Source organism: Anopheles nili, chromosome 3 (assembly GCF_943737925.1).
Source record: "Anopheles nili chromosome 3, idAnoNiliSN_F5_01, whole genome shotgun sequence".
NCBI lineage: Eukaryota > Metazoa > Arthropoda > Insecta > Diptera > Culicidae > Anopheles > Anopheles nili.
In genome coordinates, this window is record NC_071292.1 from 16,536,531 (window position 1) to 16,552,414 (window position 15,884).

Consider the following 15,884-nt stretch of genomic DNA (forward strand, 5'->3'; position numbering starts at 1 on the left):
TTTGCTAATGAATGATGTGCTGGAAGGAGCGAACCGTTGTTCTAGCGGATGGTAAGGATGGATTCAGCCCTTTTGATCTAATTGATGGCCAGGCTGCGATTCCTCCACACAAGGATTATCGTACTAATGACATGCTTGGAGAGCTGTTAAGATAGCCCTAAGGCTTTGATGCATTAATTAGATGTTCTGATATGTTTTGCCACTCGCTAAATTAACTCTCAGTGGTCTTTAGTATTAATATTTGGGCGAGGATCAAATGTTTGCGAGTGATGATTGGCTTGGTAACATCAAATCTGCTGGCTGGAGTTCTTGCATCGTCTTCCAATCCATCATACAACAGATTGATCGATGCTTTTGCAGCGAAGACAGAGGAGCAAAGCCATTGGCACACATCTGTGAAACCACAAGGAAATTCTGGGGGAAAACCCACGCCACCCAGTGAATGAACTCCGGGTGTTTATGCTGCAACATCGCAACCACCCGGTGTGGCCGTTTGGCGCTCGTTGCTGGGAACCAGCGGCTTATGACTGATCGGAGTTTCGTCAGCTGCACTCCGAACGGAACGCTGAACCAGTTTGCGCCATTGCCGGACGGTTGCAGCGCGTGTTCCAGTAACCAGTTTGTGACACACACCGCTTGCAGAGCCGTTGCGAGCCTTTGGATGCCCCATCCGTCACGGTGCTAGAACCGACGGATCAATCATAATTGGTGAAATCGAGTGCTTTCTTCGATCGAAGGGTCTCTTAAATTGAACCACATGTCTGAAGGGCTTTCTGTACCACGACACTGTATTGATTACTGCAGTGATTGAGGGCTGCCAGGGAGCGAAGCACTGCCAGATGAGGTGTTGGAACATTTTGAATATATGTTCTCGAAAAATAGCAAGAAATTGATCTAATTCAGGTGTGGAAATTTGTTTAAGCGAGATATCAATCTATCAACGTCAATTGCACTCATCCAGAACACTTTCAATCATTCATTACTGGCTATTGTGAGGTATCTCGAGATAGAAATTTTGGAAATACATGTGAAAGCGCTCACAGGAAATGGAATCCAAAGCTTCCTAAACCAACCTACCGCGAGTTCGTTCTGCGGGACCGCTTTAGGGTTCGCGTGGACAACCTTAAACTCTTCTACCTCGCACGGAGGTCTCCACGTGACATTAACACGCTACCCATGTTTAGGGACCCGGCCCGGCCACATCGAGCCCGTCTGGGCCTGTGTACCCTTAAACGAAACGTGCCCAACATAGCGCGACCGAAATGTTTATGGACGGTGACGACTCGCACCCGGAGGTACTCTACCCGGTACGCAGCCCTCAGTACGCGATCGCGATCGGACGCCCCTCTACGAGACATCTCGATCCACCCCGGCCGGCACACAAGGTGGTGGGAAGTATAAAAACCAGGGTACGGTCCGGCGGTAGCGCTTAGTAGTGACCGATAGAGAGCTGCGTACGGAGCTGTTTTCCACCGCATCTAGTTCCAGCCAAACGAAAGTGAAAACCCTCAACCACGCGTCGAGCCTCAGCCAGGTGAGAGCGAAAGCGGTACCGTGAAAATCTACTGTGGATCGTCATCTCACGGGGGTAGTGTTTTGATTCTGCAGTGATCGTTTTGGGTTTTTACGATGGAAAGCTTTTTTTTCTTCTTCTATTGGCGACCATTGCCGTGGTGCGTGCGTGCTGACCGATCGCTGGTCGAGGGCTGTTGGTGATATAATAACGCGTTTTAAAAGTCATTTCATAATTCACAACTGTGCCTTGGCGTGGTACTGCAGACAGCCGCGTACTTGGTGCACGCGTTCATCGATTTTCGTATTCAAACGAACGCCTGGCTCCGTGTTCGAGCGGTTGCTTTTCAGTGGGGTGAGCTTTTCAAGCTGGACCGAGATGTCGCGCTCGCACCCGCAAATGTGGCTCGCAACGCGACTTATGTAATTACGGTGGTCGTGCTGGTCTGCGGTTCTGTGGGCCACTTTAGACCGCGCGCCCTTTCCCCAGGGTGGTTGCGCCAAATTTGGATCATGAGAAGAGAGAGAGAGCATGATAGGGAGAGAGAGAGAAGCAAAAGGAAACCGGTGCTGCGGTTGCAAAAGTGCCACCAAAACCCGATCCAAGTAGCCAGGTCAGTACCTCCGAATGGCTGCCAAACGGCCATCGTAGAGAGCGTGATACAATCCACAGCCTACTGCTGCCCTGTTACACGGATTGACAGTGCGTGCTTTTAAGCTTCCCTTGGCGGTAAGGGCAATTAAAATGTATGTGCGCTGTTTTCATACGATTTTTTTTTCTACTACGTCGGCCTCAAAGACGTCCTCCGAGCTTCGAGCGGGGGAGCTAATTTCGCACACATCTAACCTACCAAAGGAAGGTGATCAAGAAACCGCATTAGCTCGGTAACACCACCTGTCGGGTGGGCTTTAATTATGATGACATATTCGTACCAAATTACCACCGTCGCCATCGCCTACGGGGCGGCTGTTGCGTGATAATAGCGCTTCTGGTTTTGTGCCAAACCGAAAGGGAGACCGAAAATGTTGGCCAAGTTCATGTCATGGTCAGCTGGCGCGCCATCCGGGTGTGATGTTTGTCGTATCTCTTTGTTTTGTCGTTTGTGCTTTTTGGGTTTCGCCGATTGCATGGCCATCTTGTTGCGATGTCTGAGGCAACACCAGACAGTGTCAGTGGATGTCGTTGTTTCGTGCGAAGGCGCGAAAAAGGTACTGACGGCGGGTAAAACCGCCCTTTTTATGGTTTCGAGCAACTTGATGCATCATCCTGAGCTATTTGGAAGAGCAACACCCAAAAAGCTCGCCAGTTTTTCCCGCCAAACAAAGGACGGGCTGTACAGACGTCACTAAGGGCAAACATAGCACAGGTAAAGGGTACGAAAATCCATTAGTCTAGCCCTTTTAACCTTTGACTTGTTTGCCTCCTCTGGGACCCGATTCGTGTTGGTTCTAGTCGTATTTACACGGCGCTATTTGCTCAATCACACGCTCAATGCGCACGATATTCTACGGGGTACAGATTACCCTTCGTCGAAGGTGATGAGTTTCGCCGCACTACCCGTGGACCACTCGAGCTGGACACGTGCACCGGTGCGAGGCTGGGGCCAAGGTGGTAAGTAGCATGAGCTGTAATTAGCATACGAATCATGGCGCTTGATGCGTAGCGTACAGATTACTCGCACTTAGGTGTGCCTGTGTTCTTTCGCCTATTTGGCTTGGGAAGGTTCACTCTGCCGGTTGGACTGCTAATGTCCTCGATATACCTGTTGCCAGGGGTCGAAGATGGTTCAGGCTTTGTTCCGAGAGTAGGCTTTCAATGGCAAGCAAGGGGTGAAATTTATTTAACCTTACAACTGATGAGTAGTCGATGTATTGTGTACACGAAGGCAATAAGAACCGTTCTCAGAATACTGCGGTGCGTCAAGCACACGGTGAAAGCCCGAAACGAGCAAGACGCAGCGAATAAAATCAACGGAAAAGAGACAATTTCACCGAGCCGAAAGCATATCCACTTCAAAGAACCCCCGCAGGAATGGAATTTGCTCGAATGGAATCAATCTCCTCGTTTCGATTCGACTACTGGCGGTGGCGAAATTGCGCCATTCACGGAGCCTAAAACCCGCGCACGGACGAGCGTTTCGCGGTCGCAACGCAATTTTATTCCATTGCACAGCCGATTAGACGTTATTCGCTTGGAAAATCGGGTCGGAAAACCGCCAGCTGGGTTGCGTCTCACGGTGCGGAATGTTTGCTAGCGTTTTCTTTTCTTCTGCGCTTCACCATTTTGCCAGCTTGTTTTCATCGTTACTCTCCCTGCCGGCGGTCCGTTTCAGGGGAGGATCAACCGCGGAATTGAATTTATATCCTGTGTCTCGCGGCAGAACCGTCTCGCGCCACAGGGGTTGGGCAGGTTGCTTTATATATTCAGCGAATTTTCCCGCATCTCAAAGAAGCTGCCGAAACGTTTCGGTTGACAGGGGGCGATCATGGATTTAAATGAATGGAATTGAATTAAAATTGATTTATTACCATGTTTCGCTGGTTTTGATCGAGATGATGGATTTACGGTGTAATTATCCACCGGAGAATAGTTGAAACTGAGCACCCGGTTTTCCTTAGAAATGAACCACCACCCCCACAAAATGACAATTTATTTCCGAATCAACCGAAAGCTGTCGTGCCTGGGGTCGATTTGTCAAGTCCGCGGTGACCTGATGAAATGTTTGCGAACACCGCAATACGAACCCCAGGACGCAGAGAAGGAGATGTAAATTTGGGTAATTTGTCGGATTTACATTAATTACCGACCGGGCCGGGGGAAAATTGCTCACCGCCATGCGCCATTGGATGGGACGCGCAAAAGGGACGATAATTTGATTTCGCGAAAAGCATAGAACACGACAGGCGATGTAATTCTAGCCCGAACTTGGGAGTGATTTCATTTGGAGCGCCTCGCGAGGCCAACTCCGTGAGGCTTGCCGGTATGCTAATTCAATAACGGTGGTCATTGCTTTCGCTGTAATAGTAGCGGCAGCAGCTGCTGCAGATTAAATTGAATCTGCGGGCGAGAAAACGAATCCTGGGTTGGATTTTTTAATGATCGTTTAATATCGTTTACGCAAATCATTCGGTCCATTACGCACTGCGCTTAACGCTACCAGAAAGTATTTCGAAAGTAATAATGTTTCGCATTTGCCAGTTTGAAAGAAGATCTTTCTGTACTATTATTTATGTACGGTGATAATTGGAACAGCCCATTAGAAGAGCCTACGTGTTTATTTTTGCTTTTTATCTCTTTTTCTGTCTTTTCTTAATAAATAACAAAATATGTTGCAACACTGAACTTGACCGGCTCATGGTCACGCTCGGTTAGTTACAGCTTGATTCGCAATTCACCACCGGACCACCGGTAGGGAATTCATATCCTTCAACGGATCGGTACGCCTATTTCAACTATCGTGTGGTAGCATCCAACGAAGCGTTAATTCTCCTGCTCGTAAATAAAGCTTGCACACTTGGCTGTGTGATTGGAATTATGATGAGCTATATATTTTATTCGTTTCGGATTCAATCACATTGCTTGTCGTAATGAACGCACTTGACGCGATGTGAAAGACGCTGTTATAGCTTTTGGTGCGGTTGTTTTGTTTCCAAAAAATGGGCGTTAATTGGTGCTAGCATATTGCCCAGATTCGAAGAGACCCTTGACGAAGCCATAGGAAATTCTAAACTCAATTACCAATTCCTTATAACCAAGGCTGTAAGGCCTTGTTGATCCATTGTTGATGACTGTTCAATTAATGGATTCATTTATTTTCGATTTTTATTATCATTGCGGCGTTTTTGCGTTGGATCTCAGTCATACAAAACATCCATTTTCAGCCCTATTTCTCTATCCTTTATGCTTGGTTTTTGGTGCTTTAAACTTAAAATAGATTTCTTCGCTTCGATTTCAGTCCGGCATATACAATTTGTTTGAGACGCAGCTCGACGCAAAAGCAGACTGCACAATGAAGCACCTGACGATGGTGGCCGTCCTGGCGATGCTGGTGGTGTTGGCTAGCGCTCAGAAGTATACTGACAAGTTCGACAACATCGATGTCGATCGAGTGCTATCGAACGATCGAATTCTCAACAACTACCTCAAGTGTCTGCTGGACAAAGGACCCTGCACCCAGGAGGGCCGTGAATTGAAGAGTAAGTATGGCGCTAACCAGCGTACATTATTAATCCGATAGTTCAAGGAAAAGAACACTGAATCATTTCATATACGATCGAAAGCTTAAATCTTTTCTATACTGCCTAGTGGAGACACTTTTTGTTAGGATTTAGTTCAACAAAAGCTCAACCAAACCACTTGTAGCTAGAAACGCTTTAATGTCAAACGACGCACGGAGGTGGCGGTTTCAAGAGTTTCGCAAATACACATTCGTTTCTCAACTTCATTGAGCAGTTGTAACCTTAATCCTCTTTGCAAACTAGCCCAAGTCAAACTGCCCAAAAGAGGGCTTAGAGGAGGCTCTAGACCAATGGTGCACCAGTGTGGATGCTAATTCTAAAAATTACAACTCAACGTTTCTCTTGTGCTTTCTTTTTCCGCAGAAACGCTCCCTGATGCCCTGAAAACGAACTGCGAGAAATGCAGCGAGAAGCAGCGAACGAGCTCGCGCAGGGTAATCGCCCACCTGGAGGAACGTAAGCCGCAGGAATGGAAGAAACTGCTCGACAAGTACGACCCGGAAGGCATCTACAAGAGCAAATTTGAGAAGCTCAACAAGCGCTCCTAGAATGGGCGATTGGTGCGTCCTTGCGCCCCAGTTTGGTCCTGGGGAACATTGAAGCCATGCTGCTGTTATCGGTGGCGTGGTGCAGCTAGCGATTCGGAAGGACTTGTGCAGAGAATGTGATATAATTGTGCGGGCAGAGATGACAGCGTGAAGCGACACGAAGTATCGTTCTAAAGGAAGGTGGCATGTTTACGCAAAAAAAGTACTAAATGGAAGCTTCCTTCATGGTGGAATGGCGAAAATATGATTATTTTGTATTCATGTGAGCGCGTTTCGTACTGGCTATGCATTTTCAAACATTTAAACTTATTTCGAGTGGCGTTGAATTTCTCTCGAAAAACGAAAAGTCAGCATGGATATAATGGGACAGAAGAACGACAAAATTGTGAAAGAGCCATAATTTATTTGATTTTCTACAGCAGAATTGAAAATAAAACCCTTAAAATAAATCTCGCGTTTCGTACTGCCTGAGCTTTAATTGAGAAAATTGCCTGGAAATTGGTTTATTCGACCCGCATGGTGAGTTAAGTTGTACCATTGACATCGGTTATGCAACTGACGACTGATGGCACCTCAGAAAAGCACCCCTATGACGTTGCCAGCGAGTAGCCGTCCATTCCTAGAATCTGGAAATTCGTCAAGCGAGAGTACAGTTTTGTGCATGTTCGGGCTCCTTCGAGTGGCGCTGAAAGTTGTGTGAAATCGCTCAAAACTTCCCGCATGCAGCTCGGCGAGCATAATCATGTCTGTTCCACGTGTGTAAACATCTCCCAAGCTGAACCAAGGAACCGTCGAGAGCGGACGCGAAGGGTTAACGATTGCATGCATGTTAACATGAAAATGTTTTCAGCTCGCATTTTCAGGACCTTAGCGCTGCAGAATAGCGAGGTTGTTTGCTTCAACTACAGCTCCTGCTTGAACGACGTCATTCCGTCGGTTAGGCAAACAATGCATTGCAGTGGCACGAGCCGAGCCCAGTGCGCGAACAAAAGAGCTTTATCGTTGATCGGGCGTATCCTTGCAGGACTGGCGGTAGAAGCCACACTTGCCAGCTGCTAGTGGGCCATCCTCTTCGTTAGGGGTGGGTTTTTTTGCGGTGCAATCGGAACGAATGGAGAAATAAAAATTCTTCGCAGTGTGTCGGTGAGCTGTGGCACCATTGAAATCTTCTTCTGTCTAGCTGGAAGGATACGCCTACCGTTGGTATGCTGGTTTGCATATGCGTCTGCCTTGCTGTTATCAACCAACGAGGCTGCTACAGAGATAGTAAACAAATTTGCAACACCAAGCCAGCAGAGAGGCTATAGAACAATTGCTATCATGGTGAATGTACATTGTACGAACCCGTGCGAACTAGGTGAAGTTGAACTTTGACATGAGGTTACCGAGAAGCTGTAGACATGGAGATAATTTAAACTCAGTAAACTGAAGCATTTGGGATGAGTTGAGAGCTGTTTGAGTGCATGGTGGATTATAAAAATAAAACGCAACACTTTTTGCCGAACGAGGATATAAGCATGGATGTTTTACCAGCGTCCACTATGACGATGGCTATGTTTCTATTAATTTTTTAATTACAGGTTAAAGTGCCACAACACTCTCAGTGTTCTTAAATGTACTATTTCCTGTAAAATAACTACCAAAGCAGCATCCAACGACCTCTACTGGCAAAAAAGCTAACCGAAACCATCAGCGGAGCTTTACAGCTTTCTGCATCGATCGAAATGACAGCTTTAGTTGATCTGTCACTGCGATCACTCTTACGAAACGATCGCACTCACGAGATCACCACATCGTAAACGGAGCGTAAGAAACTCGCTTTTCGCAGCCGCATTATAAAAACGATCGCCAACCACGAGCACTCGGCCATTTTGCTTTCTCCGGTCAGTGTGGTGCGGTGTTGCTTCTGAATCTGTTCCTGTGAGTGAGTGAGTTTGTGTGTGGTACAGCCTGATAGAACCCGAAGGACATTTCGTCTGAAGGCACCAGCATGTGGGAGAAGCAGCTTGGAGTCACCCTGCTGCTGCTGGTGGCCGGAAGCCAGTACGTGCAGTCGCAGCAGCCGAAGGTTCTATGCTACTACGATGCGGCCAACTTCCTGGTCGAAGGTAAGTCATGGTCAACGGCTGTCGGAATGGGAAGCCGGTTGTCGCCGTCGATGTTGCGGGTTGATTTTCGATGCGGTGCGTGAAGGTGATGTCATCTGCTGTCGACCTAGACCGATTTATGGGCAACCAAAGGCAAACGTCCGAGTGCGAATGCTGGAACGAGCCTCGAATTGGTAATGTGCCTATGCCCCCCCTTGGCGTTACCGCCTGCTGGTTCCCACCGGCATTCTTATTCCGGTTTCAATTGTTCCCTCAAGCGGCACATGAAGATGAAGATTAAGTAAACGAGAAAAAAAAACAGATTTATCGCCATTGTAACGCGCTGATTGCACGATTCATCGTTCTTGGGGGCTTGCTTGCAAAGGCCTTGCCTGAGTGGCAATTTAAAGCTAATTTTAAATTATTTTACAGTTGAATGTAACACCACAACGAACGAAATCAGCAAGATCGTGCTGTAGAAGGAAAGTTTCCGATATGTGTGTTGATTTCAAAATTTTGTTTTAAATCCGTATGATACATCTTTGATACCTCTTCAATTTTAGTGCCATAACAGATAGCTGCTAAGTGGTTAGAAGTACTAAATTTTCTATTGCTATTATTTTGAACAGTTTATCTTCCCATTATTTCCTCAAATTATTTCTCCAGCGGCTATTACATGTCTACTTATATCGCTACACTATTCGGGAGTAGTTAATTGGGTATTGTGTAGTTGTGAAGCTACTTTGAATTCAGAATATTTAACAACCCAGCTATTAGCTGTTATTAGTATTCGAACCACCCTATACCTTACTGATAATGATTGATTGCCACAAGCAAGCAATTATCACCTGGAAGTGGCACATGACGTTTCTGTCCACAATTACGTTCCATAAAGGAAAACCTTTGAGAATATTCTCTCAAGCATCAGAAGGCGGATTTGTCCGCAAACAAAGCACTCCTAGCTTGGCCGGGTATTGTTTTGTAATCCTCATCGGCACTTACGTAATATATGTTAAATTTACACATTTCGTAGTCTTGATTTGATTGGCTTGTCACCTTGCCGAGAGAGAGAGAAAGAGTAAGCGCCAAAAGCAGCTTGGGCTGACACAGCAGGCTGAGGTTTTTTTTTCTTTCGTCGGTTTGTTTGTTCCACTCGTTATCGGCCCCGCGTGTCCGGTAACGCATGTCCCAAACAGGGCACAAGATGTGGCGCATGCAAGGCTACTTTCGCATTCAAAAACCGATTACCGATAACCTATGGTAGATTTTTACCAGCTCTTGAACCAGCTGCCCTCCAAGGATCAGAGGTCACCGCAGATAAGGACAAGCAAGTTTGAACACTGCTGCTTGTGCCATGTGTGTTACGAAATGCAAACAAAAATTCAAATGCACCGTTTCGCTGACGTTTGCGCGACGGGTTGAAGCCTTCCTTGCCATTATAGCTCACACAATCACTATTTTCTCGTTTTTCTCACTCACACAGGGCTGGGTAAGGTGTCCCTGGCCGACATCGATGCGGCCCTGCCCTTCTGCACGCACCTGGTGTATGGCTACGCCGGGATCGACGTAGAAACGAACAAAGCGGTCAGCCGCCAACCGAACCTAGACCTGGACACTGGCAAGGGCAACTACCGTACGGCGACACAGCTGAAGACGAAGTACCCTACGCTGAAGGTGCTGCTCGGACTCGGAGGCTACAAGTTCTCGGAGCCATCGATCAAGTACCTGACGCTGCTGGAGTCCGGAGCGGCTCGGATCACCTTCATTAACTCCGTGTTCGCGCTGATGAAGACGTATGGCTTCGATGGTGTTGATCTGGAATGGCAGTTCCCCATGAACAAGCCGAAGAAGGTCCGTTCGACACTCGGTGGCGCGTGGCACAGCTTCAAGAAGGTGTTCTCCGGTGACAGTGTGCTGGATGAGAAAGCTGACGAACACCGTGAAGAGTTCACGGCGCTGTTACGCGAGCTGAAGAACGCTTTCCGATCGGAGGGCTACCAGCTCGGTATCACTGTGCTACCACATGTCAACGCGTCCATCTTCATGGACATCCCGGCCATCATCAACTATCTGGACTTTGTTAATCTCGCCGCGTACGACCAACAGACACCGACTCGCAACAGTAAGGAAGCCGATCATGCGGCACCTCTGTATGAGCTGAGCGAACGCGTCCCTGGTGCCAATGTTGATGCACAAGTCCGCCACTGGTGAGTAGCGTCATTAGGTGGGACCTAAGACATGAGCCCATTTGCACGTTCTTATACCGTTTGTTGTACCATCCGCAGGTTGTCAAACAACGCCCCAGCCTCTAAGCTGATTGTATCCATCCCCACGTTTGGCCGCGGCTGGAAGATGAACGGTGATTCGGGAATTACTGGTGTTCCGCCACTGGCCGCCGATGGTCCTTCGAATCCGGGTCCACAAACGCAAACCGAAGGCTTTTATAGCTGGCCTGAGGTGTGCGCCATGCTGCCGAATCCGAGCAACACCGCCCTCAAGGGCGCTGACGCTCCTTTGCGCAAGGTGGGTGATCCGACGAAACGTTTCGGATCATACGCTTTCCGCGTTCCGGACAGCAACGGCGAACATGGCGTGTGGGTTTCGTACGAGGATCCCGACACCGCTGGCAACAAGGCAGGATACGTGAAGGCCAAGAGCCTTGGTGGCATTGCCGTCAACGACCTGTCGTACGACGATTTCCGAGGCAGCTGCGCTGGGGAGAAGTTCCCGGTGCTGCGTGCTGCCAAGTTCCGGCTATAGATGATTTTGAGTACGGATTGCGCAAACTAATTATGAGTTATTCTTTCTAAGTCAACAAAATAAACGTTTTTTTATTTCACCACAATCATATGAAATTTAATATGTAACAAGGAATCAAAAGAGATCAAAGTTTCGAAGAGCGAGGAGAAAATTGCTTTCGTTTGAAGTATGCAGTTGAACTGAGAAGAAAAGTATGAGTCACTAGCGCATCAATTTGTAAATTATGTGCACATGATACGCTAACGAGATAATTCACCCTTGCCATCAAGTTTCGTGGGGATTCCCATCTAATCAGAAACGCTATCGCGTCGCACCGATCGCATCGGTTGAACTTAATTCTGAGAAATCATACTTTGCTTCATCTGAACAAATCTCAGCGGTACTAGGAACTGCGCGATATTATAACGCCCTGTGGGAGGTAAACTCGTTAGCAGCCGTAACTGTCCACAACTCGAAGTTAACGATAACAATGCGAATCGAAACAACGTCGGACATCTTCCCGAGGCAAAAGCCTACTAAATAAGCAATCTTGTTTATTGCAAGCTGGCAAAAGCGTATGCAGTCGTTTTATTTCCCTGCCGGCGTTTGGCGGAATGAAAACAAGTATCTTTTGGCAGACGAGATGATTTGGGTGATATATCATCGGCAAGATGAACCTGTTTTATGACGCCGTTGAAGCTAAAATTTTGTCAAATCGTGCTCTTAAAACTTATACAAGGTCCTCCCGACGGGCTGAATTAAACAATAAGAAATGGTTCGGCTTTCGTTCCACTTCAGAGAAGGTGAAAAAGGTATACTATGATGAATTTTGCATTCATTTACCCAAATAATGTCAGAAAAAGCCGAAAATAACGGCATTGGAATGAGCAAGCTACAAGTTAGTAAAGCTGCACTGTTTATCCTTTGATTTTCTGTGGAAATAATCGTTGCAATCACGCACAATCTTGTAAGCGTAACCTTAGCCTGAGCGACTATATTTGTGATCCTATCTCCAATTTCAATAATGTGTATGTCATAAGCGATCTACGGGTATATTAAAGATCATGATGCACATTGTGCACTAAAGAAAAATAAATCACAGTAGCAGAAAAGCATTGGTACAATATGCAAATTCAATCTAAGCGAATTTATACCTTAAAAAGCTGTTTTTGATGCTCGAAAGTTACTTCAACAATAGTTTTTCGAAATAACGACATCATCGCGACATAATAATTCATTCATTTATTAACCCCGTTTTTGGTTTCAACAATGCAGGTAGTTTTCCTGGAATAAAATCCTTAACAAATTAAACGCGATGATACCCGTGCCATCTGAACAAAACCTTCCAAAACAAAATAGACTGATAGTGCGAGGATCGTTTGTTTTTGTTTCAATTTGGGACAAACCTGTTGATTAACAATTGCATTCTCTCATTGCCGAAACTATATGATGTGCTACTGTCAGATTACGAGAAAGCATCGTCGTGAGTGGCGATCACTCACGAAGCACTCGATCACTCTGCTCAAGTAGATGATCGTACCAGTTCAAATCAACGTCTCGCTCGAGCGGTTATAAGAGGCGATGTTAGCCAAGCAACATCAATCAGTTATTTGTCGACCGCAGAAGCTGTAAATAACCGAGATCGAGCGGTCTCAACTTAGCTTGTTTCGTCGTGCACAGTGTTAAAAAAGATGTGGTCGGTGAGGCTAAGTGCCCTGGCACTGGTGCTGGGGTTATTTGGAGGGTCAGTACGAGCGCAAAATGCGACCATCGGACCGAAAGTGCTTTGTTACTACGATGGTGCTAGCTCGCTGAAAGAAGGTACGTCAGAATGCCTTGAAAGGTGCACAAGGTTCTTTGTGATTTGGTTGTGAGGTTTGTTGGTTCCACTTGGTGTTGTTTGTGTGTGCGTTTAAACGAGACAGTAGCGAGGTTATGCCTGTGTAAGGTCCAGCCTTATCATCCCAAACATGCTATGATGATTAACAAACCCGAGAATCCGGGGCGAGAATCCACAAGAACGTAACAGACAGCTTTAACTTGATTGACACTAAAGTTAATCGCATGATCGCTGGTCTTGTCTCTCGCCTCGATCGTAGTCAAGTCCGCTCAACCGTGCATAGTGCTCGCATTATTCCTCACTGTTACTCTTATTATGTTCTTCTTTCAGGCCTAGCTAAAGTGACCGTGTCTGATATTGAGCTAGCGCTGCCGTTCTGCACGCATCTTATCTACGGCTATGGTGGAATCAATGCTACCACGTACCGGATGCGATCGCTAGATGAAGAGCTTGACCTAGACTCGGGCAAAGGCCATTACCGAACCGTGACGACCTTGAAAAAGCGGTACCCCGGGCTGAAGGTTTTCCTGAGTGTGGGCGCCTATCATGATCTCGCCGAGGAGAAACCATTTCAGAAGTATCTCATGCTGCTGGAATCTGCTGGATCGCGAACGGCCTTCGTCAACAGCGCATACACGATCCTTAAGACGTACGGATTCGATGGGCTCGATCTTGCCTGGCAGTTCCCGCAGACGAAACCAAAGCGCATTCGTGGCGTTACCGGTAAGCTTTGGCACGGGTTTAAGAAGCTGTTCACCGGCGACAGCATTCTCGATCCGCTAGCTGAGGAACATCGGGAGGAATTTACGGCACTGGTGCGGGACTTAAAGAATGCGTTCGCTCACGAAAAGTTCCAGCTCGGTTACACTCAACTACCACACGTTAACCAGTCGATGTTCCTGGACATTGCGCTGCTAAAGGACAACTTGGACTATGTCAATTTGGCCACGTATGATCAACAAACTACTGAGCGCAACCCTCGAGAAGGTGACTATACAGCGCCGATCTACGAGCCCGCAGAACGCGTTGTGGGTAATAACGTTGACGATAAGGTGAAGGCGTGGAACTTGCTTGGAACACCGCTGGACAAGATCTTGGTCGGTTTGGCAACGTACGGCCGCGGATGGAAGCTTACGGAAGATTCTGGTGTTACCGGCGTGCCACCAATCCCTGCCGATGGTCCATCGCCAGCCGGACCATACACGGGCATTCCCGGATTCTACAGCTTCAGCGAGGTGTGTGCCAAACTGCCAAACCCGGGTAATGCCAACCTGCAGGGTGCTGAGTACCCGTTGCGTAAAATTAACGATCCGACCAAACGCTTTGGGCCGTACGCGTTCCGCATTCCGGACGAGAACGGTGAGCACGGTATCTGGTTGTCGTACGAGGATCCGGAGAGTGCCGGAAATAAGGCGGCGTACGTGAAAGCCAAAGGACTCGGCGGTATTTCTATAAACGATTTAGCGATGGACGACTTCCGTGGCACTTGTTCCGGGGATAAGTTCCCAATTCTGCGAGCGGCCAAGTACCGTCTGTAAGCTCAACAAATTGGGTTTGCGATAACCTGTTAGTTTTACATGCAATTGTTATTTCTCCATCACACCTGAACGTGAGTAAAATGTATAAAAATCGACGAACTAATAAATGAGATATCATTGCATAACTTTCTGCACAAGCTTTGCTTTGTTTGATATCAATTCTGCAGAGACACAAGAGCCTGCGAAGCTCGCCAGCAACAAGGAGAGTTTAGTGTTTTCAATTGAGACAGATGTTTTCATTACACTTACTCGTTTTTGCGAACGGTTCATCCCCAATGGCATTACAACAGAATCATCGGTTCTCGCGCGCGAATGGGTCATCTACGAAGGATACTAGAGCTAACTCGAACAAAATCCAAATAATTGTATCCTTGCGCCTGGAGGGAATGATAAAACTCCCTTCAATACCCTTTTTGCAAGGGCGTGAAAAAAGGTATCTTTTTTCTACGGAGGCGGCAACACGCAGGTTGGTCAAAAGGGAATCACGAGCGGAAAAGCACATTGTGAGCGTTTGTGTTGTTTTTCAGCTGAAATCTGCGACACGATTCCTGGAATAGGTGCAATGCAGTCTCGGAGTTTTCAAAGAAAACTTCGAAAGGTTTTCATTTCCCTAAAGGATGTAGTAAAAGGCCGTTATCCTTTGCACCAGTATGCACTGCTAAATGACACAGAAGCTATCACAACCATGAATTATTTTGCGATGTAACTATGAAGCTACATTCCTTTTGAAGAAAAGAAGTAGTCGAATACATGTATGAAACTGGTGGTCTTTTTTACAGACTAGACATATCACTCGTATCCTTCACATGGTTTAGCTGCAACAAATAAGTAGTATTCAAGTTTTAAACTTTTGTCCGCGCTTGCTCCACAGTGGCATGCTTTCATCACCAACTGCAAATATAATGTTGCAACGAAACTGTAGGAAAAAAAAAGAAACTTTATCCACGTTCCTTTGGTACCCGAATTCATGTGGCTCTGTTTACTTTGGTCGATTCTTGGACGCCTCAACGTCTATGGAATCGTGTAGCTTACGTGACACAATGTTAGTTGATTTTGTCTGTAAATGCAAGCGGAAGTGAATTTCTTGTTGAACTACAACTTTTCCGAAATGGTGTCGTACGACTGGATAGTCTTTCTCCGATTTCAGAACTCGGCACATGGTAACGAAAGTTGCGAAAAGCAAACGAACGAGTTCCGTTCCGTAACGAACACGTTCGTTTTTTTCCTTGCTACCGTTCTCTTTCAGCCAAGCAATGCAGCAGTAAATGTCAAGTGCAGCAGCCGGAACATACACGTGGTCATCGTGCGAGCAGGCAGTTATTGTGGAGTGCGCGAACATGGTCGAGCCTGCAGCTGAGCAGCATTTGGAAGGTGTTTACCT

The 15,884-nt window shown here is 46.9% G+C and overlaps 3 protein-coding genes across 3 annotated transcripts; all 3 read left to right on the forward strand.

Annotated features, from left to right (window-relative positions):
- Positions 1–1,440: 1,440 nt before the first annotated feature.
- On the forward strand, positions 1,441–6,742 carry LOC128727197 (ejaculatory bulb-specific protein 3-like). The gene is made up of 3 exons (XM_053821077.1): positions 1,441–1,534; positions 5,469–5,709; positions 6,115–6,742. Exons 2-3 carry the CDS (start codon positions 5,523–5,525, stop codon positions 6,297–6,299), a joined length of 372 nt encoding a protein of 123 aa, XP_053677052.1. The 5' UTR covers positions 1,441–1,534; positions 5,469–5,522; the 3' UTR covers positions 6,300–6,742.
- A 1,449-nt stretch (positions 6,743–8,191) lies between these two features.
- LOC128727195 (chitinase-like protein Idgf4) lies at positions 8,192–11,225 on the forward strand. Its single transcript, XM_053821076.1, has 3 exons — positions 8,192–8,407; positions 9,870–10,593; positions 10,672–11,225. The coding sequence occupies exons 1-3, from the start codon at positions 8,290–8,292 to the stop codon at positions 11,144–11,146; spliced, it is 1,317 nt and encodes a 438-aa protein (XP_053677051.1). The 5' UTR covers positions 8,192–8,289; the 3' UTR covers positions 11,147–11,225.
- Positions 11,226–12,816: 1,591 nt separating this feature from the next.
- On the forward strand, positions 12,817–14,630 carry LOC128727194 (chitinase-like protein Idgf4). Its single transcript, XM_053821075.1, has 2 exons — positions 12,817–12,946; positions 13,296–14,630. The coding sequence occupies exons 1-2, from the start codon at positions 12,817–12,819 to the stop codon at positions 14,501–14,503; spliced, it is 1,338 nt and encodes a 445-aa protein (XP_053677050.1). The 3' UTR covers positions 14,504–14,630.
- The last annotated feature ends 1,254 nt before the right edge of the window (positions 14,631–15,884 follow it).